General features: G+C 37.2%; 1 protein-coding gene and 1 pseudogene across 1 annotated transcript in view; one reads left to right on the top strand and one right to left on the bottom strand.

Annotated features, from left to right (window-relative positions):
• The window catches only part of LOC126471313 (paired amphipathic helix protein Sin3b-like), a 299,139-nt gene that overhangs the window by 263,333 nt on the left and 8,491 nt on the right, over positions 1-27,315 (top strand). Inside the window, exons 20-22 of the mRNA XM_050099434.1 lie at positions 8,661-8,882; positions 20,622-20,830; positions 25,312-25,558. Coding sequence (XP_049955391.1) covers positions 8,661-8,882; positions 20,622-20,830; positions 25,312-25,558 — 678 coding nt within the window. The remainder of the gene's footprint in view (positions 1-8,660; positions 8,883-20,621; positions 20,831-25,311; positions 25,559-27,315) is intronic.
• On the bottom strand, positions 3,301-3,418 carry LOC126472062 (5S ribosomal RNA; annotated as a pseudogene).

Raw genomic sequence — 27,315 nt, forward strand, 5'->3', positions numbered from 1 at the left:
CAAACATATGTGACATTTTGCCACTCTATACCAATACAAAAACACACGCATAATGTAATCAAAAAGGAAAATCCAGGTAGGAATATCAGCAATTTAGGAAAAGACAGATTGCTACTTACTGTAAAAAAGACATGTCCAATTGCGGACAGTCACAATTAAAAAACACATAAAGCTTTCAGCCACAGCCTGTATCAGTACAAGAGAGAGCCACACCATTCTCACACACAACCAAGCGCACCTCACATGCACATGATCACCAGCTCCAGCATCTCAGGCTGGAATGCATAATTTAATTCATAAAGAAGCCATAAACAACTAGATCGTATATTACTTAATAATCAAAGGTTAAAGGTATAGGAATGTTTAAGCCAAAAAATGTTGTATGAGTGAGTAATGGCTCAGACTACTATATGTTACGGGCAAGATGGTGAAAGTGATGAACAGGCTGAAAAAACACAAGGGCAGGAAGAAGGGAGAAAGGAGTCTTTGGGATGTGGATGAGGAATAGTTACAACAAGCGTTTATCTGATAGTGAGAAAAATGTCACCTGACTGGTGCTACTTTAGTAACGGTGGATCCTGAAACTATGTTTGGTCATTAAGGAGCAGGTCAGGATTCCTTGATTTGTGTTTATTAGTAGCCAGAATTTAGAATAATGTCAGTTCCTCTGTGGAGAACCTCACATTTAATATCATAAGAATGCTATTCATTCAGAGCATGTTCAGCCAAGATGGAATCTTTCTTTTTCAGTCTCCAACTCCTTTCATGTTCAGTCAGTCTAGTACCTGTAGCCCTATCTGATTGATATACATATAATTTACCACACAGATTAGAGGAAATTACTATAAATTCCACTCTGTTCGAAAGGTTGATTCTCCTCTTTACTGTTGAACAAAATGTGGATGATGGTAGGTCTAGAATAAAACGCTAGAGTATAGTTCCTGTATTTTAGTTTTCTGGTAGTTTTCTGGTAAGTACCTCTGAAGTCCTACCTACATGTGGCATGGGGGCCCATTTGTTATCAGTGTGGTTTAGTGCTTTCTGAGGAGGGTACTGAAGTGCTGTTATCCTCTGTCTCTTCTTTCTACTGACAAGGGGACCATCAGAAGTGTAAATAACGTATTTTGATGGGTCTCTGATATGTTGTAGAGGGACATGCCCTGAGTAAGAGGCTATCCGCTTTTTTAGCGATGGGCCTTGGTTTTTGAGAAAATTGGTTTTGAAGTTCACTGCGTGCTATTATACGCGTAACATTAGCCATGTTCCAACCAAGTGAGCGTGGTGCAGTGGTTAAGGTCTACAGCTACCACGCTGGAGTTACCGTGTTCAGGTCCTATCCATGTTTTTGCCTTTTTTTTATTTATTTTATTTTATTTTTTAATCAGAATAGTCCAACATTTTTCCATTTTATTTTACAGAATATCAACAAATGGTGTACATTGTGTGAAATTAATAAGAAATATTCAGTTTTGCCATAGTAATTTAATTTTCACGTTATTATTACAAAATTTACTCGGTATCACCTGCATCGCTCACTATGCCACAACAGAAATCCAAATTATATTTATAGTAAAAGCAACCAAAACACAATGTCTTACAGCACCAAGCATATTTCATAAAAGCTACTGTCTTGCAGCCTCATGGAGTTTTTCAGAGCGATACCAGAAAACATTGTTCATCTACATTCAAAAAGGTTTCTCTTTCATCCGTTAACTTTGATGCAAACTGTGCGTATTTGTTTGCATTCAAAAATGCAGGAGCCCTTGAATTGATGCAAAATTAATGAGTGTAGTTTTATGGAATCATTCCTGGACGTGATTGCTCTGTTGGTATTCAGCAAATCAGGAGCATTCTGAATTTGCTTTGTGAAAATGTTAAACTGTCAGTAAAAATATACTTCAGAAGCCTGGTAAAGTGGAGTACAATTTGGTGGGATGACTTTTACAGTGCAGGTGCACACTTTCCTTTCATCCACGAAGATGTGATCGTATATGGTCAGATCAGTCTGCCTTCCCCACGTATCAATGATATATAAAAAATTTTCCTGTCCCATGTACAGAAGAATTACAGATTTTCAAAAGTCTTCGTGCACCACTTTTGTGAACTTCTCTGATTTCGTGCAGGACACAATTACATTTTTAAATTTGAGGGTTAATTCATCCACTCTTTTTTGAACAATAGGGCCAAATTTTCCCGACAGTTCCTGTATACATAAAAAAATGTATGGGGTCACCTTTCTGGATGCAGTTAGCGTGTACTGTGCTGTGTACTAGTGACTCATCTTGTTTAAATCTTTTCTCTGCATGAGAATGGTTGTCACCCCTTTTCCAAGGGGATCTATTGTATGTTGATTGATATTGACAGTCCGTTTGATCAGTGCTGATTACATAGTCGAGGTTAAAATTACCAATAAGTATTTTTGTTTGTGTGTGGAATTCTTCCATGGCTACTAATATTTCTTCCATCGTTGCACGTTCTTTGGAAATCGTGAACTTTGTAACCTTCCTTTGCCTGATTTTATGCTTTTGATTAAATCGTTCGACCCAGGCCGAGCTGGCTGCGAAATTATAGGTATCCAAAAAAAGTGGAACAGCAGCGTTCATCACCCATTGCTGCAAATTTTAGGTTGTCACCTGCTTGGGGAAGAAATTATATTATTTTCACCAAGCCAGTCTCTTTCTTACAATGTGTTTGATATGTATTTTGAAATGATTTACCTGTTCCAAATTCTGTCTCACTCCGACAAACCATACATACATCTCATGATTGATAGTGTTTCATTTATCACGACGAGCTCCACCTCGTTTCACATCCTCCTTCCATTGATATAGCATTGCGTTATGTTTTAATCGAGAGATGCTGTGGAACGGCAAACTCTTTAGGCTCCATTTTGGGTGAGCTACTGCAAGAGTGACTGCTCGTTCCTTGTAGGATAGAGGCATATAATCTGCTGGTTCATGTGCGAATTTGTTGGTGATGAAATCGCCATTGCCCTCTACTCCCATATACTGCAAAGTAGATAGCTTTATATTATGTTGATTCATCTGCAAGAAATGGAACATTCACACAAAAGTCAAACTTTATAAACTAAACTCCCCCCGAACAGGCCATGAAGGCCCAATGGTACTGAGCGGCCTCCGTGTCATACTCAGCCCATAGGCGTCACTGGATGCGGATATGGAGGGGCATGTGGTCAGCCCACCGCTCTCCCGGCCATATGTCGGTTTCCGAGACCGGAGCCGCTACTTCTCAATCAAGTAGCTCCTCAGTTTGCCTCACAAGGGCTGAGTGCACCCCGCTTGCCAACAGCGCCCGGCAGACCAGATGGTCACCCATCCAAGTGCTAGCCCAGCCCGACAGCACTAAACTTCGGTGATCTGATGGGAACCGGTGTTACCACTGCAGCAAGGCCGTTGGCAAAGTGAAACTTATGGCCTCATATTTGTGCATCTCATCTTCTTCATTGATGTTCATTAATTCATCACCATTGATGATCTGTCTCTCAGCCAACAGGTCTTTTATGTGATACATATCTCATTGCCAATTGCAGTTGAATTAGCAGAGATCGTGCTGACTGGTATGCTTGTTAGAAGATTTAAATCACGAAACAACTTTTCGGCATATTTGATGGCATTTGTGATTTCGCCTCTCGATTGTTCATTCAACTCCTCTACCTCTGATGTATTTTCTTCTGGCTGCACTTCTGTAGACACACTTGGGCCATCCATTTCACTGTATTCTTTGAACGTGCGTGGCACTAACAACGAGTTGCATGCAATGGACGTTGCAAACTAGCTGTTTAGGAGCTTAGTCACATCGTTTGACCATGGCGATACATGTTCATAATGCACAGAGAAACTCTGTGTATTATGAAATTATATCTCCGTAGCCAAATAGAATGCAGTGACCAGGGGAATCCACTGTCACAATACACAGAGTTCGCACAGGATGTCCGCATGGACAGTCTGCTTTCTGTTTGACCGAACCTACACAATTTAAACTTCTTAATAATTTCACACAATTTACACTGTTTGTTGATATTCTGTAAAATAAAATGGAAAAATGTCGGACTAGTCTGATTTAAAAAGAAGCAAAAACACAGAAAGAACCCGAACACACTGTGGTAGCTGTAGACCTTAACCGCTGCGATACACTCACTTGGTTGGAACATGGCTAATGTTGCGCATATTACAGTGTGCAGTGAACTTCAAATCAATTTTCTTGAAACCCAAGGCCAGTCGCTAAAAAGTGGATAGCCTCATACTCGGGGCATGTCCCTCTACAACATATCCGAGACACACCAAAATCCGTTATTTACACTTCTGACGGTCCCCTTGTGAGTATGTTGTCAATTAGGGTAGGATATAAACAGTGCTGTGTGCTATTTTTCTAATTATTATTTTTAATTCATTTGCAAGATCATGGAGTGGATGGCTGCATTTGTGTTTTATGGGATGCTGGGAACAGGCAGGTATTACTTTGTCTGTAAAAGTTACTTTCATGTATATTTTAAATAAATGCTTTTGCTTACTGATGTCAAAGGTAAGGTCTAAAATGTTGGTAGTATCTCCTCCCAATCACATTGTAAAGTTAATTTTACTGTAATGTGAATTTAAATGTTAAAAAATTTATTTCATTATCTGGTGGTACCTGTCAACAAGCACAGGACCTCATCCACATACCTTGTCCAATATCGTATTTTAGAACTTTAGGGTTCTTTATCTAAAAATGTTTGTTCAGAATTATCCATAAACATTTCAGCTTATAAGGGGCTTGGTGAGGACTTCATTGCTGATCCATCTGAATGACTGTACAGAGTTTGTTGAAATTGGAGATATGTACTTTTGCTTTAAACATGTCTCAGTTGCCAATCTTATATCTTCTGTCTCATCTGGATTTGTTCTAGTTTTATATAACATTTCTATTAAAATTAGTGAATCTAACTTTTTGGTTAATTTATGGCAAGGTGCTGAAAACTAAAAATACTGCAGGTCTCACTGGAATGTCTTCTTTGTGAGGCCTAGGTAACCCATATGATATGGGTGCTGTTGGTAGTACGTTTGTGAGGTATTTGGGATCACAATTAGTGAGCATCAATTGGCAGGTTTTAAGGTTTTCCATAGCATATTTCATAGTGAGATTATTAGGTAACAGAAAAATGTGCAGGGCTGAGGAATGTAAACACTTTTTCAATATTCTGACTTATTAAGTAACATTTAACTGTTCCCTTGCCAGCCTTTACAGCAATTATATCTTGAGAAGACAGTCTTTTCTTTAGTGTGATCCACACTTTCTGCTCCATTTTGCTCTCTACAACTAGCATTGAACATATCTGTTATTTAGAGCTTTTGATTCATGTGCTACCAAATGTTTTATTGTCACATCATCCGCAAATATATATATATATATATATAAAATATAAGATGATGTGACTTACCAAATGAAAGTGCTGGCAGGTCGACAGACACACAAACATACACACAAAATTCAAGCTTTCGCAACAAACTGTTGCCTCATCAGGAAAGAGGGAAGGAGGGGGAAAGACGGAAGGAAGTGGGTTTTAAGGGTGAGGGTAAGGAGTCATTCCAATCCCGGGAGTGGAAAGACTTACCTTAGGGGGAAAAAAGGACAGGTATACACTCGCACACACACATATCCATCCACACATACAGATATATATATATATATATATATATATATATATATATATATATATATATATATATATATATATATATGATCCACTTTCAGTATATCTAGCTCTTTTTTTTAAATATTTGATTTAGGAGCATATTTAATTCTCTTATGTAAAATTTGGAACTCTTCAGAAGACAAATTTAGATTTGATAGATTAATGACATGTTCCGCAAACTATTAATGTTTAGTGGATGTTGGAGCTGGTTTCTGTTTAGATACTGTTCAATTTTAACTTTCTGGCAGAGTTACATCAAGTTTATTATGGCAAGCAAAGTATCTCGTGCTGTTATCAAATATGCCAAATTCACATGGGCGAGGGGTGACATAATTGCTATGTGAACAACTCTCAGATGTAAATAAATGTAATCACATACCACGTACCACTTCTTCATTTCTTTATTCACTTAAATTCTCTTGGCAACTTTGCTAGCTTTCTTGGTCACTTCTGTGCTACTTCTTGAACTCAAGATCCTGTTTTGGTGTTATGTGTAGTTTTAAGCACCAAACAAAGTTTCATTATTCACCTTTACTAAAGCAGCAGCACCAAGTTAATATTTTTCTGTCCAATAGATAACATACTTGTTGTAAATGATGTTTCACATCCACATTCCATAGACTCCGTTCTCCCCTATGCCCTCCCCCACCCCTCCCACCTGAGCCCATTTTTGGCCCGTTCATTACATTCACCTGTTTGAACATAAAATGTAGCAGTTTGTGCCATGACTCACGCAACATTTGTGGCTTATACATTCCTATACCTTTAATCTTTGAGTATAAAATAATATAACTTGTGAATTACATTATGCTTGTGTTTTCATACTGATGTAGTTGTAAAATATCACATATCTTTGAAAAAGAATCTTTTTATAGCTATGAAATCTCGCTGGTGATGTGTGGACTATCTATTTAGTATTAAGTTATCTGATGATGACCTAGAAAGCCATAAGCCAGTTCATAACGAACTATAAAATAAATATTATTGTGGCACATGAATACCGTATATTCAAGTTTTTAATATGTCTGTGTTCCTCTGAATTCCAACCGAATATTACATAAATATTATTTAATTTGGTGTCGGTGCTCTGTGCAGCATTCTGAAATCATTCATGTTGAGTGATGAAATGGAAATCTTGATCTGAAAGAGGACTGCATCAAAAAACAATTGCATTTCTAACTAAAAGAAGTTGAGCATACACTACCAAGCCAAGAATATTTCATCTCATCTTTCTATGAAGGACGTTCAGTAAATAATTCAACAATTTTTTTTATCAGTGAATTTCAGCAGAAAAAAATGTGGAATTTGCTGTGGTATATCATGGAATATTCCTGCTTCAGCCCCTATAGTTTCACGAAGTTCTGATAGGCGGCGGTGCTATATGTAGCCTTCAAAATGGTGTTTGTACCAGCAATGCATTCTAAGCAGAGAACAGTGATTGAGTTTCTTTTAGCATAAGACCAGAGCATTGCAGGTATTTGTAGGTACTTGCAGAATGTGTACAGAGACCTGGCAGTGAACAAAAGCACGATGACTTGTCAGGCGAGGTGTCTGTCACCATCGCAGTGAGGTCACGCAAACATGTGTGATCTCCCGCGTGCCAGGCGGCTGCACGTGCCTGTGACTACTGCAGTGTTGGAACATGTGGACACACTCATTGAAGGTGACCGACGGATTACAGTCAAACTTCTCACTGCACAGCAGTTGGGGTACTCAAAGTTGTGTGCCCACTGGGTTCATCACTGTCTAACAGAAGAATATAAAGTGTAATACACTCTGTGGGAAGCTGTATTTGGATGATGGAGAAGTTATTAATGCTGCAAGACATTGTCTCTGCTGTCGACCAGTAGAGTGCTACCTCGTGGGCATACAGGCCCACCCAGTAAGATGGCATAAGGCTGCTGCATCAAATAGTGCCTGGCTTATGTTCCCAACCAAGCTCACAGATTTTTGTGCTGTGAGCCAGAGACTTCATTGCAGTTCACGTTTATATGGGGGAAAATGTCCATAGGTAGGACATCATCTCGTTTCTGTGAATAGGCTGTTCTCACAATTTGTGTTGAAACAAAAGTATAGTGAAACGGATTAATCCTGGATAAAATTATCTCAGTATACTTTCCACATCAGGTTTGAGTGATAACTCAAGCTTTTGATGAATTCTTTGTCATCATTGCCAAGAGCATCCTCACGTCTATGAAATCTTCCTCAGACCATCCTGGTAAAATTCAGAAACACTGTCTTCTTGCAGGTACACATAAAGTGCAATGTGTTGCATACCCACAAACTGAGGCACAGTTCTTCGCCATTGAAATATAACGCCAGACTGGTATTTCAGTCACATTTTAGTGCTTAGTAGATCGCATTTCATTACCACCCATTACAGAACCAGTGTTTTATGCCATTATGCATTCCCAAACATTTTATGTCACTGTCTGTCTGTTTGTGCCTCCTTTCATCTGCTGGTGAAGTTAAATTAGATAAGTTGTGTATGCCCTATGTTCTGTGTTCAAAGATGTCTGGAACCCCAAGGTTACTAGCTACATTGTGAGATATGTTTTTTGCAAGTTATTGGTGCTACCTTTCTGTGAAATATAAAGTGTGTTCACCCTCAATACATGCCTGTTATCATTCAATCCTATCACAGATTGTTTACAATAACACACACATTTGTGAGAACTATCTATTTTCATCATTTCACCTCTGAAAAAGAGGGAATGATGAATGGGTGTACAAATATACTAATGTTATCCACCCACAGAGATTTTAAATTTCATTTTATGTTTTCCTGTAGTAGTTACTTTGTGAAAGTAGCAATGTGCTTAAGTGATAATGTTATGGTGTGCAAATTATTGTGAATGATTTAGTACATATTTTTTATAATTGGCACCTGTTTGCAATGTATGTATAAATGCTAATATCTTTATATGCTTTCTGAATAATTACTATAGACCATAAACTTTTATTACAGTACAAACACGATTGCCAACTTACAATAGAACTGTTGGACACCGAAGAAAATTCTCGATCTGAGGCAGAGCCAGATGAAAAGTGGCCAGCATTTGGAGAGGGATATAGTGCTAGTGCTGCTGATGGAGTTGGAGGTAGTCAGACAAGTGCAACAGTAACAGCATCGGAAATTCGTGACCGTGATGATGACCGAATGGACCTCAGTGCAGAAGATAATGATGAGGTTGTCTCATAGTTGTCAGGGTTACTGTAATTTTGATGTAATTGTGTAAATGATAATTGAAAATAAATTGGTTCTTCTTCTGATTTGTGCTTCTGTTTAAAAATAAATCTGTAATTAAATTTCTGAGGGTGCCTAAAAGGCTTTGATGTTGCTTGCAACTTTGGCAAAGTTGTTTCGTAGAGATAGTAAGGGGGCTCTGTAGACTGGTGGCTTGTTTTAATAACTGTGATGCTGAAAGATATGATGCTGAGGAACACTTATTTGTGAATTGTTGATGTTCTGTAAAATTGTAGATGTGAAGCAGAGATTCCTTGTTTTCATTATTACACACCGTAATATTACTGATTATTGCATTGATGCTGCGGGTAGAAAAAACAAACTAAAATGATCAGTAATAGGAATTCATTTTTGTACAGTAGTATCAATAAAATATTGTTGTACAGTTCACAAAATTGACTGTAATTTTAATTAATATTTAATGTCTTTTTGTAACTTGGTTTAGTAATTTTTCCTTGTCTTTGAATAGCAAAGCATTGTGTAGTCATCTCTTGATGAATGTTGCATTAGATGCTCCATTGTATGTCATATTCTACTGATCCTGCTGTTACTTTCATTATGTTAATACATGTTCCCAATTCATCAATTTTGGTGATCTTGATGATGACACAGAGCCTGCATTTGCATGTGTGATTGTTGAAATGTGTATACAGACAAAAGCCAATGCTAATGTCACAAAGAGTGTTATTTTCACTGCTTTAAAATGATAATTATCCATCTGCATGCAGTGCCCAGCTTCTGTTTTATTTTCTCATATATGTGTTTGGTCACAAAGACTGTTAATTTCTGCATAATGCATCCATTTTCTTTGTTACCATTCCTATGCATACATTATATACCAGTTTCTACAGAACCGGAGCATTCTGTCACATGTGTATGTCATTCCTGTCATCAGACAAGATTTAAACAAGAGTGATTATATTGTAAAAGGAATGAAGTCTGTCTGTAGAAAAGGAGCATTTTGTCAGATGCAGTGCTTCCATAAGTAACAATAAACACCATATTTATCATAAAATATTTCTTTGTAGTGTCCTTTTAATATAATTTTACAGGCTTAATTTATATTTGTTTAAACTTTATGTTCATCAAATGTGGTTTGACTCTTTGTGTACATATATGTGTGCTGTTTGTGTGCATGTATGTGTGTGCCACAGAGCTCACATGTGCATGTGTGTGTTTCTGTGTATGCAACACATAACTGCCTAGCCTCCAGTAGAATTGTCTTCACACACACACACACACACACACACACACACACACAAGGTGCTTATATTAGGTCATGTATTGCAGTTTAACCATGCGAAAGGAAACATCTTTTCACTGCTGCACCTGATCCAGGTGCAGGTTAATCATATGTGATTTTGATGTTTTGTAGAAGTTGTTGAAGAATTAATTAACTAAATATTGTATGCGATGACATGTTCATATTCATTTATTGAAAAAATCGTACTATGTAGTTACAAATTGAACCAGTTGTCAGATTTGCAAGCAAAATATCTTTGAAGTATCTTAATGCTGTCTAATGTATCATGAAGTGTAGCATTTGCAGTCAGTCACATGAACACCTGAAGAAGTGCCTCATGATTAATACAGTGGAGAGGGGGGGGGGGGGGGTACATGCATTTGTGTGTGTCTGCGTGCGTGCACATGAGAGAGAGAGAGAGAGAGAGAGAGAGAGAGAGAGAGAGAGAGAGGTTTTAAAGTGTTTTCTCGAGATTATGTTGCTCTTTTATGTTAATGTTGCATACATTTTTCCCTTTTGCATGTCACATAAAATGTATAATCTTGCCTGCTTGATGGAAATTACATTAAGGAGTCATAAATAACTGATTCAGCACCAAATGCAAAATAATAATCATACTTACCCTAATTTAATTTATTTTGCATTTCAAGTGACATTGTTATCTTCAGATATACACTTGTTGGCAGGGGCACTGTTTGTCTCAGCTTGTGTTTATAGTCATGTTGTATTCTTTGTTTTTTGGCCTCTTTTTTTTCTGCAGTTTCAGATATACAAGGTGTAGAGATTAAATACTGTCTTTTGCAACTGTAATGAAAGTCTTATTAAGACTTAATAAGACTTTCATTACAGTTGCAAAAGATAATATTTAATCTGTGCAGTTTGTTCATAGTATTTCTCCATGAACCCTGCTGTTCTGGCTGATTTGTTTCCTCTTCTCAAAACAGCCAGTTTTTGTAATGTTTACTGTTCTTCAGTCCTGCGCATCATGTGACTTAATTCATCACTAAATAATTCTAGTTTTTGGGAATAAGTCCTTCGTGTCTTGTGTTACTTCTCTGTTTCTTCTAGGATGCAAAATATTATCACTATGGTAATTACTGCAAAGTTTCTATCCCAAGAATATTGCACACTTGGGAGCACAAAGGCTTTATTTCACTACTTTCTGAAAGCACTAAATGGAAAGAAATTGTAAACAATATCTACGTAAATTCATACTTTCTTTTTCATGAAACCCCCTTAGAGTCCAAAATTTAATCATATCTACAGGGCAGATCTGTATTAAGCAGTCGTGTTGTACATCTACATAAATACTCCACAACTACTGTACATGGTGGTGGACTATTCATTTTTCCAACTTATTTGATAGAAGAAAAACATTGAAACTGAAAAGTACAAACTTTCATTATTTGATTTACGTCACTTTGTGTTAGGAAATTTTTTATAATAGAGAATGAGGAAGCTTAGTAGCTCTAATTACAACCCTGGCGCATTTACATAAAAATGTAGTCACATGTAGGTCTTAAACTAAACATTCTCAATATTTATGAGAAGGACGTGAGTGTGTCCTGAGGTATGCAATAATTTTAGTATTGCTAAACTATCTACATCAACTTTCTCACTCGTCAGAACCGCTTACAAAGGTCTAAAGAATCAGAGTTGAATTATTCTTCATCTGAGAGAGAGAGAGAAAGAGAGAGAGAGAGAGAGAGAGACAGAGAGAGAAGACTCATGCACATACCTTGTCATGTTAGTGGAACGTTTAATATTTTGTTGAGCTTAATGTGGTAGTAGCAAAACATTGCATGTTGTAGTGGTGTGCATGTTAAGGAGGTGGGAGGTGTGACAGTGTGCAGTAGCAAGGGACAGTGTACCATGTGGTGATCCAGTCAATAGCATCAGTCTGTTGTGTATAACTCTAGCATTCATTTTATGGTATTTGCAGAACATTTACCATTAATTTTCATGTTCGTTTATGTATGATGTTAATACTTAACCACTGAGTGTTCATTGTAGGTATAAAACATGCCATGCTAATAAATTTATATAGGGAGAGGGAGAAGCAGGAACAGTGGCACTTACCTCAGGATCACCAATTACCAGGTTAGGCAACAGCTGGAGACTGTGGTGTGAGACAAAGCAGAGAGGACACTGGTGGTGCCACAAAGTATGCTCTGACCTCCTATGTGCAGGACACATCATACATCTGCCTTCTTACTTGCACACCATTTTAAAGATTTACAATGTCTGCCATTGTTTGTGAAATGGCTATAGAAACATTATAAACAAAGAGTACTGGGATTTGCACTGGGACTGAAATTTATTGGACAATTTGAAAGAATTTCCAGCCTGCAAAATGCTGTCAATAGTAAATGTGTTGTTGCTATTCTGTGTTAACTTGGAGAAAATGTGAACCAGATGAACATGTCATATGTGCTAAAAAGCTCAATGAGCAAGGAAGTAGGTTTCAAACAAATGATCCATATAATACAATGTTCATTGTACATACTTGTATTACTTTTGCCTTTGTATCTCTGTCCTTGGCAGTGGTCGCCAAAGTAAAATAACAAAGTTGCACAAATCTGAGATTAATAGGTTTATATCCTAGTGGTAGGAAGCATTTTCAGTGTGACTGTTTGTCTAATATAGAGCAGTGGTGGAAGTGCATAATTGTTTTTCACTGTAACATGCTTATCTGTCATGTGGTATGTTGCAAAACTTTCCAATCTCTGAAGGGTCAAGATGAATGCATTGTCTCTTACCAACAATAAGAATCTGACACTGCACACATGTTTACAGTCCAGCACTTGACAGAGCTCAAAGTTTTTTTTTTAAAGGTTTCATTGTGAGTATTACCAAATAAGGTACTGCCACATTTTCTGTTTTCCATGTGTAGGTCTCCCAGGCATTTGTATAAAAAGGACTGTAACCAGTCAGATTAATTGCAGTGATTTTTCTGATCTTATTGCTTGTGTTACTGATCAGCCATACAATTTTGTAAAAAAAATAAACCCTCCAAGAGCAATTAGTGTTTAGGTATCAGCAACAGTGTTAAATTGTTTTTTAGAAACAATGGTCAGTTTTTCTCTTTGTTACGACCATATTGTCACTACTATTAACTCAAGTATTTAGGAGAAATAATATTGCGATTGATTAAGAGATTTCTAAGTTTCTAGGCCTTGAGCTTTTGTTCAGTTTATTAGGTCCGAAAACGCTGTAGTGTATTCACATTGACTTTACAGATGTCAAAATTTTGGAGTATATCAGAATTGTTGAAAATCGTTAGGCTTACTCTCATGCACTGATTTGAGAGAGAGGAATTGCCTCCAATAAAAAATTGCCTAGTGCTTTTGTCCTAAGGTACAATTCCTCGAATATACAGATTTGTCACAAAATATTACTTACGATACCATTACTTTATGATTTTGTATTGTAAGTAGTTCAATTTGTCATGAAATATTAGATATTCATCATCTCCCTTAACTTGTCTGTTCTTCTGTTTCATTAATCTTTACTTCTGTGTGTAACAAGCCTGTCATTTCAGAAAATTGTTTGGTACTTTTATTGATTGTTTCTTTTTTTAATCTAATTATTGTCACTTCTTTCATTTCTGCCACATGCAATGTATACTGAAAAAATTTCTCATTGTATCCTTGATAGTGATTAATGTCATAAGCATCTTTATAATAAAAACCTTTATAAGTCCTCAATCTTCACTCAGTATGTTATGACTTCACAAAGCAATGCTACTAGACTGTATTTAGATTGACATTTGAACTGCTCATGCAATTTCATTTTGAATTAAAAATTGGGATCCTGTTGTTAAGATTTTTACTTTGTACCAAACAAATCTCATGCAGACATATATAAAAGTGAAGGAATCAGTCAACTATGTAAAATTTCATGATTCGTATAGAAGCTTTAGATCAGACGAGAGCTTTAGCCAGTTTTACTAATATGAGTCGAAAAAACTTCAGAACTTTTGAATTTGTGTCTTAGCATTTATTTGTCTTGCTGTATATTCATGAATCATGATGTCACATGGTTAAGATGAAGAACAGAAGGGGGAAATCTCATCAGCTAATGATGACAAAAATTGGCAAATGGTCACAATCACTTCACTAGAACAGTCCATTCCACCATAACTTGTCACGGGCTTAAGCCAATTTTACGTGGCTCCATTTGCCTTTTGATATGACACACAAATCAGCCACAAAATCGGTAGTGTAAAGAAGCAGCAATCTCTTAACATGAGAGCTTATTTTTTCATTAACTTCTTCTAAAAGGATTCGTATTCTGCTGCTTGAAAAAGAGCTTTTGACTCAAGGTCCTAATGTTGTATTATTTTGTTGTAGTGAAAATATTATGAATTGATTCTCGTCTTTTGTCACCATTTTAAGGAAGGGTTCTTGGTAACATGACTTCTATATCCATTTCCTTCAGTACTGGACTTTCCTACTATTGCTTTAATACACACCAAATAGTGCCTACACATTGACAGCTCCCACCATCTGTGCATAAGTGACTGTATTATATACAGCTGTGGTTTCCATGTACACTCCACATGTACCTACAGTCCTTTTCTGTTCTTCTATCATACAGGTCTCTCCAAAACCTCAATTGATCTCTGTCATTTGATCTTAGAAATTGAGGTAGTCTATGCTGTACTCCAAGAGTCCCAAAGCTTTTGGACACTGACAAATTCTCTTCTCTCTCTCTCTCTCTTTTTCAGCTCTATGTTGTCCTGAAGACGATTTTATTCTAAGTTCTATCTAACCTTCTCACAGTTTCATGTGGACATCTACGGGCAATATCCTAGTCTGATTGAATAAAGCAAGAGGGCATTGTCTGTAAAATACTAATCTTATATTTAGGAAGAGTAAGAGTTAAACCCTCATCAGTGTAGCCTGATTTAGGATTCATATTCTTCTCCCAAATCACTTTGGATGAATGATTTGATAGTTTCTTAACAAAAGGCTGCAGCAGTTTCCACAACACTTCTCTACAGTTCTTCCCATAACTTTCCATATGCACAACTTTTCATGTATGGCCTATCACCATGTCGTCCTATCACCACTACTGTAAGTTATCGCACTCCCGTTGTTCGCTTTAAATTCTCTAGTAAAGACAGTCCCCACTGGTGATATCAGTTGTGTTATTTGTCACCTTTGTTGCAGCACTATTTTACCTTTTGCAGTGACATGATATCTAATAAATTATTCACGAATACAAATTACAAATTATCATTATGAAACAAATCTCCACAGCCAGAGTGAACCTTCTTGGCCATTAGAAACTATTCAGTCTCTCTCTCTCTCTCTCTCTCTCTCTCTCTCTCTCTCTCTCTATTCAGTCTCTCTCTCTCTCTCTCTCTCTCTCTCTCTCTCTCTCTCTCTCTGTTTATAGCATTTTCCAATAGTTAGTCCTTTAGGCAAACCAATAAACTTCCACAAAGGTCATAATTCTGTATACATGACTCTAAACTCTCTCAAATACATGAATTCTTTCTGTTGTATACTTTCAAGCTTCTCGCAAAACTCACTATTCTGCTGCTCCACGTCTTCTATTCTATTAGGCAAAACAATTCTAAATACCATTTCAGTCATATGCTGTGGGAATCAGTGATGTACGTGCCAATTTAACCAACCATTTTACTTGGTCCTGCAAGTTTCATTTTTCATCAATAGTTGTGCGCATTTTTGTTAGTGCAAGTTATTAATAGCAAAATATAAGTTGGCATATATTTGAACATTTTATTAAGTCTATTATGACTATAAAGTTTTCGGGTAACTGATCTGTTTTCAGTTCTCTTACTTTTGATGATGGAAATGTGTTACAGATAAACAGTCTTTCTCAAATGTTTTAATTGGAGATACAAGTTGCTTTCAGAGTAATTCTGGTGTGTTTCAAATTTGCACTTACGAAAAGCTCATTTCCCTTTTGAGAAATATAACAATTAACTAGAAGATAGAATTTGAGTAGTGCCATCCACTGTTTTGATACAGGTTCACTTTGGGTCATGAGGTGAGTTTGATTCTAGAACTTTTGGTTTTGACCGATACAAGTGAAAAATATTTTTCTATCAAATAAGAAGTACTGTCATGTACCTCTCATGAAAACTTTGTTTTGGATTCCACATGAATTATTTACTTCGCAACTTATGTCTGTCAACCTCTTTGCTTTGATTCTTTAATCCTATTTAGGCTCTCTCCTCTTATCTCTGATTTGTTGATTGTCATGGCTACAACTTCCAATTTCTCAGGCTTACCTGCACTGTCCTTTCATATGTACCACACACACACACACACACACACACACACACACACATACACACACACACATTGAATAGAACCTCTGTGGTTATATTTTGTGATCAAGAAGTGATGAGAGTTTTTAACACTTTTGTAACTATAATGCACTCCAAAAAACATCTGTGACATGCACACTGATGTGTACTCTTCAGCTCAGTTTGTAATTTAGCCTTTATGTAATAATATAAATATATATTTAATGTCTTCTTCATGCATACCACAAAGAAAAAATTGTCACTAGAAGTCATATTCAGTAAATATTAGGCTCTAGCATCACAAAGTGATGTTGGTTGAGCTAAAATTGAATTACTCGTGAAGTTTGAACAGAATAATTATTATAATATATTTGGTGACTTATGATTCTGATATTTTCTCCAAATTGTATCACAAAAAGGCCTAAAATTACAAAAAGTGTTTTGTCCATTTGTAGGAATCCATTATGATATTTTGTAATTGAAGAAAACAATAAGTGGGGCTTCAATATCAGAAATAAACCTCAGTATGTGTGTTTCAGTCTTATTCCTTTAGATGGCCTTAATTGATATGATTGGCTATTTGTTTTGATTTCATAGTCTTGCACCCACTGTTTGCCATTTGTTATGATGTCAGTAATTCTGGATAATTAGTGATATCAGTAAGCAGTTGCTGAACAATGTTTTTGTTGCAAATTGAGCAATTGCTGGACTCATTTCTTGCCTGAAATATGTGTCAGAAATCACTTGAACCATCTCTATCATTCACTTCATCAAGTCTCTTTGAAAGTACTTTTATACTTTACTTGTTTTCCAATTTCCTTGATGCTTGATAGATAGCTTCTTTGCTTTTTTTTAAAAAAAAAAAAAAAAAAAAAAACCTTACACATTTCATTGCTTATTACCATTTTGACATAGATATTGATGAATATTGACTAATTTTCATATTCAAAATAAAGAAATTACCAAGTGAGGTAAAATATATTTTGAATACATAATATGTAACACAGTAATAAGAGTGCAGTGTGGCTAATAAATTGCACATACACCAAATAATGATACCATCAAGTATAAGGAGGATGAGTGTAATTGAAAGTGACTACATTATCTCCTATTTTGGAGGAGGGGAGTAAAATTATCATCTGGTTGTTCTGATTTGTGTTTTTCTTTGTATCACACAATCACATCACATGAACACTGGATTGTTCCTTTGATGGGGCACAGCTAAGCAACTCTCCATTTCTAATGACATTAATATACACAGGATGTGAAGTTATAACCTTTCTGTCTACCTACTAGCAATGAATGCCATACTAAATGTAGAGTAAAATAGATGATGATTCTTTTTTATGACACGGTGTTTGCTGAAGGAAGTAGTAAGTAAATTAGAAACTAAGTCATTAAATAATTTATGATTAAAAGTCACAACTCACTGAATGGCAGAAGTGTTGAATCACCAACAAAAACACATAAAACAAATAGAAAACTTGCTAGCTTTCAGGATAAATCCTTTGTCAAGCTAGAGTACAAAACATGCAAGCCCCCCCCCCCCCCCCCCCCCCCCCCCACACACACACACACACACACTTGGAAACCTTGTACATTGCTGGGTGGATTCATACTGCCACAATTGCAGATCAGTAGGTGGACTAAGGGGGGATGGGGGTACAGGGGGATAGAGGAGGGAAGCAGGAAGAGGGGTGGGGGTGGGTAGTACCTTTGCAGAAGACAGCTAGTTTGTTGGGTAGTAATATGTGACAGAGGTATGGCAGATGCACAAGTACCAGATCCAGTGGAGAGTGGCACATGGTGATGGTGATGTCAAGACAGGGCATTGGTAGGTGGGGAGGGGGAGGGGGGAGGGGGAGTGACAACACAGAGGAAGAAGAAACTGTTGCGTCAAGGTTATCAGGACAGTGTGTTAATGTAGACTGAGGCCAGGATGGTTATGGGAGCGAAGGATGTGTTGCACGGATAATTCCAATCTGCGCAGTTTGGAAAAGCTTGGTGGTGGACGGAAGGACCCAGATAGCCCTGGTTGTGAAGCAGCCATTGTAATCAAGCATGTTGTAGTCAGCTGCATGTTTTTTCGTACTGGGCAGCTGGTTGATTGTCAGACCGACAAAAAAACTGTGCAATGATTGCAGAAGAGTTGATATATGACATGACAGATTCCACACCTGGCCCTGTCTCTTACAGGGTAGGATAAGACTGTGACAGGACTGGAGTAGCACTTCTGACTCCAGTCCTGTCACAGGCTTATCCTACCCCATCTGAGACATAACCACCTGTGAAAGCTGCCATATGGTAAGCCAACTCTGCTGCAGTCACTGCACAGCTTTCCAGGTCGGTATGACAGCCAACCATCTGTCCACCAAATTGAATGATCTCCACCAAACTGTGGCTAGGAACTAAGCTGACCATCCAATGGCACAATATGCAGCTTAACACAACATGCTCTATTTCAGTGGCTGCTTCACAACCTGGACCATCTGGATACTTCCCATGACCATCAGCTTTTCTGAACTACACAGGTGGGAATTAACCCTTGCAACACATCTTTTACTCCCATAACCCCTGGCCTCAATCTCCATTAACCAATTGTTCCCACACCCCTTCCCAGTCCATGTCTCTACGTCACCTTCATCATGCGCCACTCTCCACTGGCTCCGGTATCTGTACATAATGTGCCTAGCCAGTGCACCAGCCACCCCTCCAAGGCACCAGCTAACCACCCCCAACCTCTCTTCCTGGTTCCCACCTCTGTCCCCTCTACATAACCTATTCCACCCCACCCCTATCTAGTCCACCCGCCGAACTGTAATCCCTGCATTGTACATCTAGCCGGCACTATGTTCTCTCTCTCTCTCTCTCTCTCTCTCTCTCTCTCTCTCTCTCTCTCTCTCTCTCTCTCTGTGTGTGTGTGTGTGTGTGTGTGTGTGTGTGTGTGTGTGTGTGTGTGTGTGCGCGCCTGCTATTTGTTTTGATGTCACAGGAAATTCACTAAATATTTCTTCTTCTCTCTTACCTGGATAGGCATTGATATTACAATAATACAAACTGGATTCATGTGCACCACACATACAGTAAAAACAATTTTTTTATTGCTTATGTGGGTGAAGTTACAGATAACTTTAAACTAAGAGAAAGCAATTTATAAAATTTTTATCGTAGGTTTATTTCAGAGGCTGTTCTGAAAATTTAATTGACCTTCCTCCAAGTTTCCTTTCTAATTTGATGTTGACGTGGAGGTACCATTTACTTTTATCGGTAGCACATGAACTCTGCCCAGCTCCCTTTAATAATCTCTCACTCTCCATTTCACGTCTTTTTTCCCCAAAATTTTCGGTCGTTTTAACACCACATTCTTCCTCATTGCATTGTTTTAAACTGTTATAAAAACAATCAATAGTATACTACTGGCCTTTAAATTGCTACACCAAGGAATGCACCATTTTTGTATTTAGTTTCACGATTTATAACTTCACACTTGAGTATATTCATTCTGGAAGTCAGTAAAGCACAACAACCATTTGAATGAGTATCTTCTGACATGGGTTCCACATAGAATGACAATTGCAAACTTCACTCTCGACACACATGCCATTGGCCAGCAATATCCCTACAAAATTTTGATGTTGTACACTTTAAAAAAATAGATTAGTGTCATATCTTTAAATAATATTTCCCTGAATCTATTAAACTGAATAAGCTGGAAGGTAATTGAATCAAAAAGTTTCAATCACAACAAAACATAAAATGGTACTAGTAAAATCCTTAGTTGCTTAGATGCTTTTGTGTGATCTGTATGACATGTCTCCATGTAAAAGTAACTCTTTTGTAGATTACTGTTTTATATTCCATGTTTGGTATGTGTTACCTCTTGTTTGACCTAATTTTTTCAAATTGGTAATTCATTAGGATACATTTCAGTACTAACATATCAGTATATTAGATATTATATAAAGTTGTTTAATCTATCATTACTTCCAGTTATTGTTCAAGCCCCAAACTATTAATATTTCTCAGATATAGAAAAAAAAATCATAGGAGACAGATTAATAAACTGGATTTTATTTTTTCCCTCTGCTGTATGACATACTGCATATATAGCACTATAAGAATGAGTTCATAACACAGATTTAATTTTGTGTACCAGCTGGAATCAGAAATTGGCAGTGCACAAAGAAGGAAGCCAGTATTCTTACCTAGAAATGTTCGTATGTGGAGACAACGTTCAGGTCATTTGGGTATGCTGACAGATTATTCAGAAGATAGAATGGGTGATAGAAAATATATATGTGAATTGGAGGACAAACAGGAAATTGATGAAAACCAGGAGGATTCTGAGAGAAAAAACAGTGAAAGGTAAGTAATCATCAAAATTTTATTTTTTCTTAAACTTGACTTGGTATAGAGCTTCTAATAGTACTAATATTGTGATATTAATGTGTTAGATTGTGAACAGCCTGCACAAATACCAGTTCATGTGAATTCATTTTGTCAGAGTATGTTGGGAATGGATTAAAAAGCAGCATTCGCCATAATATACAGCCAATACAGGAGGAATGCACTTACTATTTGCATTAGAAAATAGTAATATATGAGCCTTTCAAGCACGTTAAAGTTCCCCATTTTCTAGTAATCTAATTCAGTGTACATAAAAAGTCTACACATATAGATAAGTACACTGTTTACTCTTGGGCAGTTATGTTGCACATTGAAGCATCTTTCCGATACTGCACTAACATAACTTCTTGTTTCAGGCCTTACAACAAATCTTTAACAATTGCCTGTATCTCTGCAATAAAAAATATTGAATATGCAGATTATCCATCCATGAGGGCGCGCTGGAAAGTAATGCCTCAAAATTTATGTGAAAACTCTTCCAGATTTTTAAATAGAACAAAGGTTACTAACATTCTAAATCCTTACTCTTCATGTCTACATATTTATCTTTCAAGATAATCACCCTGGCGACAAACATATTTCTCCCAATGAGAGACCAGTTTGTTGATACCAATCACTGCGGAACATTTGACTTTGTCGATGGAGCCACAACCTCACCTCTGCTTGCACTGCTTCGTCACTATCAAAATGAAGTCCTCAAAAGTGTTCATTTAAGTTTTCAAAAACAGTCGAAAATCAGCTGGAGCCAAGTTGGGACTGTATGGAGATTGATAGATGACAGTGAACCAAAAGCATCTGGTTACTGCAGATGTTGCAGCACTCATTTGTGTCTGGCAGTGTCATGCTGAGGGAGAGTGTGCTTCAAGTGTGGACAAACTCTTCGAATTTGAAACTCAATTATGAGAAACTGTTTCTCACACTCGGTCATAATTAAGTTACACATTATCAAAGTACGTGCTACAATTCGGAACCCTGTATTGGCAGAGGGTTGCTAATACATAGAGATGAAGAATAAAGATGTAGAATGTTAATAATATTTATTTTATTTAAAAAGCTTTAAGAGTTTTCCACAAAAATAAAGAAAATCAGAGGCATTACTTTTTAGCACACCCTCATACATAGGCAATGCTGTCATTATTAAAGGCAGTTTAGGGATAATTGGATCAAAACTTGATGAAATTCTTATTCTACTAACATCAAAATGTTACCTTTATTCTGACCATTTCCACTGTCATTGTAATGTTATTGTGTCCAGTAAAAAGCTTCCAGTGTGTGTCAAACTATTCCCATTCATAATTAATGATGACATACACTCCTTTCTGGCATCAACTGTGTATGTCATCTGCTGCATACCGCAGGTTTCAATAGTATTAAATTAATGGATGGCTCAAGGACAGTGCTACACAGTTGATGCAGTATGGGTATGTTTCTTACCCATCTACTCAGGGGGTAGAAAAATAAACTGCAGCAGGTACATCCATTATATTAATAAGTGATTTCTGTAACAATTGTTGTGTTCATCATTGCAAACATGTATGGTGTGGTAACCACATTCCACCCTCCTCCTTCCATTGCCCCCTCCCCCAACTCTCTCTCTCTCTCTCTCTCTCTCTCTCTCTCTCTCTGTGTGTGTGTGTGTGTGTGTGTGTGTGTGTGTGTGTGTGTGTGTGTGTGTGTGTGTGTGTGTGTGTGTGTGTGGCGGGCAGGGTTGGGGGGGGGGCGAGGCAGGGGATGAACTCATATTGCTGAAAATCATTGTCAAGCATAAATACAAATCCAGACCTCCTGCATATATGGAACAGTTGTCTTAAATAGCCCATCAAAGCTTGTAGATGTCCTGATATTTCCAAATACTATAACCAGAGATTCTCCCATGTGATATGCAGCAGCGTGAATTGAAAGGATGTCGTGTAGAAGCCATGCTATACCACAGAACTGACAATTTTAGTATCAGTAGAAGCATTGACGTGAATGAAATAGAAGTGCCCTAGGTACCTGCTGAGGAGAAAGTAAGTGCTAGGAATATGGAACATATGATGAGGCTGTTTCTTCGGCAACCAGCAACTTATAATCTATACAGGACAAGGCTATCTAAATAACCTTCACCACAGATACAACTGTCAAAACCAGTTTTGAGGAGTTTTTTTTTTTTTTTTTTTTTTTTAACTGAAAGCAAGCTTGTACTAAAGCAACATTAATACATTGGTACCTCATTGGAAAAAGTGCATAGCATCAAACTGTGGCCAATAAAAGTGTCTTTCTACATTTAATGTAAACCCAGATAATATGAAACATCGTTAAAGGAAATCAATCCATTAGTATCAAGATAACTTGATCTCATGTCTGGAATCTTACAAATCTCAAGTAATAGGGAAAAAGCTAAGTTTTGCATTAATTTATTTATTCTCAAACAGAATTGCTATGCTTGAGCACTAACCTATGTACCCGACTGTTGTAACAAACAACTTCATTAATTACAGTTGGATTAGTGATGGTCAATCTTATAGGTTTAAACAGAGCAAAAGGAATAGAACATTCTGAAAACATTTCTGTTAGTTCAAAAGCTTTCAGATTAGATAACATTCTTTTCCAGAATTTTTGTATGTGCATGAACAACTGCACTGTTTCCTTACTCATGAGTATGTCAAGCATATATGTGTTTCCTGTGTTGAATGAGTCAAGCACTCAAAACTCTTTCATCGTCATCAACTCGGTCACTCTGGTCACCACATTCAGTTCTTATGATCTGTCTAAACTTTTTCCATTGAATTTGTTCGTTTCACCATAGATTACTTTGGCATACATTTGCATAAAATATTACTTCTTGAGCTCTGGCTCAGTAGAATAAAATTGTAAACTAGCAGTATAATGCACAAACAAGGTATAAAATTATATATGATTTCAAATTAATGCAAACAACTATGCTCAGGAATCAGCTCATGTGCTGGCTTTAAGAATGATCTAGTAGTTGGACATGAGGCACATCAGAAGTCAGTCCAAACATTTAACACACTCTTTCTGCCATCACAATCCAATGTGATGTGAACAAACTGAATGTCAGCAACTGGGTGGTAATCTCTAATCCTGTGGTTATTTCTAAGAATGCAGTGCCATGACATAATTTGTGTTATGACAATGTAATGTGGAACATAAATGATTCAGTGAGAGTAAAATGGTATGATAATCATTCCTCACATTGTTTCGGAAAACAGATGAAGTTTATGTATTATTTCTCAAAGCAGCTTAACTACCGTGTTCTGGCTATTAAATCTTTGGTGTTGTAGCTGAAGTTTAATTTATTAGTCCCATTTATGCTCTGCAGGAATGAACTGTAGCCAAGAATTGCATCACTGTTTTATGTAATAAAGTGCATCATAAGTTACAGATGCTTCCCAATGAATGCATTGTATTTCAATATAAAAAGGCCCTCACACTGATACCTCTGTTTATCTGTGGTTTAATGGAGCACACGAGAATTTCCAACACCTCCTGGGGCCCACAAAATAAGTCAAATTTAGCATTTATCAAAAGTCTTTAATCTCTTTTCAGGCAAATGTTATGGTACAAATTCCTGTGTTCATAATCAGTGACACTGTACAACACTGCACTGCTTGATCAGTAGCACAAAAGGCCTCTGGAAACAGTCCACAAGTTATATTCATCCTTTTTTGAACAACTGGCCCCTGTGTGGTAGACTAGTATTGGCCCATTGTTATTTTAGTTGTGTCTGTACAAGGTGGCACCGTAGGTAAGATGCAGGAATATTATTTGGAAGTAACAGGAGTTCAAGTTCATGTCTGGCCATTCAGATTTAGATTTCCTGTAGAACGGTTGCAGGAGAATGTCAAGATGTGTCTGTAAACAGAACTACAGTTGGTTCCCTCTCCTATCCTTTTCCAGTGATACTCATTCTTCATATCTTATGACCTAATTGGCCATGAGATATGACACTGTTTTCTTTTTCCGTTTTAATGAACCTTACTTAGGCATTTCCATTATTTTGTCAGTTATCTGTGTTTGTCTACAGGTAAATCACAGTAAAGCTTAAATTTGTATGTTTGCATTTTGATTCAAGTTTCTATAGTGTGTGCACATACGTTATTTGAAGCAGGAGCAATTAGCTCAATCTACATTCTACATCTGCACACCATCTTAATCATTGGGCAAAACATAATCCTGGGTGGAATACAAACAAGCAATGAGTAATGATAGTCATGCCACAACTCCAAGAGAATAATGTGTGTGTGTGTGTGTGTGTGTGTGTGTGTGTGTGTGTGTGTGTGTGTGTGTGCTGAGGGTCTCAATGTCTGCATGATAAGTGGTTTCCTTTACTCATTCCACTGTTCAGCTTACAGACACACGGCATAAATTATATCAGACTTAAGTACTTTTGTCATGTTTGAGCACTCATTTCACTTTTGATCACTCTTCATTTACAGCAGTTCAGATGAGGAAGAAGAAGAAGAAGAAGAAGAAGGGGAAGAAGAAGAAGAAGAAGAAGACGAAGAAGATACAAACATTGTTTCTTCAACCAACCAAGAAGAGGAGACGCTTACGAATGCCACAGAAGTCAGAGCCGCTGATAGCACTTTCTGTAACTTCAATATTAATCAGTATCGCATGGTTTTTGTTGTAAATCAAGAAAATTATCTTTACAGACGAAAAGCATTTCACAGGGCACATCAGGTACGCTACTTTCCTTACATCCTTAAATTTAGCCTGCTCGCGTATGCAATTGTTCATTGATGATGTTACAAACTGAACACTTACTGTGACCCCTTACTAGAGCACATTTCTTGCATGTATAACAAAGGGAAAGTCACTGGTCTTATCTTTCAGGAAAACTTCATTTAATGGAATATGAAAACTGTACTAAAAGAAGTGTAATACTAGTTATAAATTCTTTATTTATTAATAAATTGCATGTGTAGTCAGTGCCCCTTCCTCTATAAAAAGTTGTTATTCAATATAGTGTGCATTTGATGGTATTCCCCATTCTGTAAAATACTTTATCCATCTGTGCACACTTCTCTTGCCAATGGCATCATCTCAATAAGTAAGCTGAACCCTTCTGTATATGTTGGACAGCTTAAGCCTGTGGTCGTCAACAGATGGACCACAGGCCACAAGTGGCTCACATCAAGTATAATTGTGACCCATGGATCTGAGCTTCTGAAGAATGTTGTCTTCCTGCTCAGTAACAAACAGAAATACATACAGAGACAATTTTAAGATGTGCTTAATTTTAATTAACGTTGCTGAATTCGGCCATGAGCCCAGTAAAGTTGGCCGCATACCTCAGAGGTAGAGCGCAAGCAGCATTGCCTCTGCGTGGTTAGGCGATGAGAGAGGGGTGTGTTTTATTGTTAGTCTTCCAGTACTGACAACAAACGAGCATGTGTAACTCGTACCGATCAGCTGCTATGCTTTTAATTTCAAGCGTAAGTAACATGGGTTCATGAATACCCATCATAGAGATTTTCATCTTTAGATGCGGCACATATTCATAGCAGGAAATAAGAAATTAAATATGGCATTACATTAACTGTGTTATAATACAATGCATTCAGTAGAAGAAAACTGACAGCCAAAACATTTAGTAAACATTTGTGATGCATTTAAATATAAGTACAATTACTGTTCTTAATCAGTTAATCATCCGCTCACACAGACAACAATAGAACACCTCATCAGGCAATTATAATTTCGTAACTTTGGGGTCACCGAGGACGACATCAATCTGAATCAGAGAACAGTCAAAACTGAGTGTTCCAAATGGTGCCAACTTTTAACGACCAGTATTTGTGGGCAGGCAGCCAACTTGTCATACCCTTGCTATAGCTAGTCCACTGTGGACTCATAATATACAAATCTATATAGGTTACCAATTAATAGTAAGTTTGGTGCATATGTGGGCCGAGGAGTCGCTCGGCATTGTCTGTTTCGGCTCTTGAGCAAAAACGTTTGATGACCACAGTCTTAAACACTCTCATTTCCCTTTCCTAGGACCTAAGTACTTTGCTTCTGCTTGTGTTACTCACTTGCAAGAAGAAGAAATTTTCTGAACTTTTGTGTAAAAGAAGTAGAAGTTACTACAGTTGCATGTGCATTTGTCAGCATCACAGGGTGAGCAGCAATTTACGGGTGTTTGCTGATGACACTATGGTGTACAGGAACGTGTCATCATTGAGTGACTGTTGGAGGATACAGGATGACTTGAACAGAGTTTCTAATTTGGGTGATGAATGGCAGCTTGCTTTAAATGTAGAAAAATTTAAGTTAATGTGGATGAGTAGGGAAAACAATCATGTAATGTTCAAATACAACAAAAGTGGTGTGTTTTTTGACACAGTCACATCGATTAAATATCCTGGTCCTCTATGCGATAGTTAGACTTACTGATAATTTACCTGTGGCAGTGGGTAAAACAAATCTCATGGCAT

This window comes from Schistocerca serialis, chromosome 3 (genome assembly GCF_023864345.2).
Source record: "Schistocerca serialis cubense isolate TAMUIC-IGC-003099 chromosome 3, iqSchSeri2.2, whole genome shotgun sequence".
NCBI lineage: Eukaryota > Metazoa > Arthropoda > Insecta > Orthoptera > Acrididae > Schistocerca > Schistocerca serialis.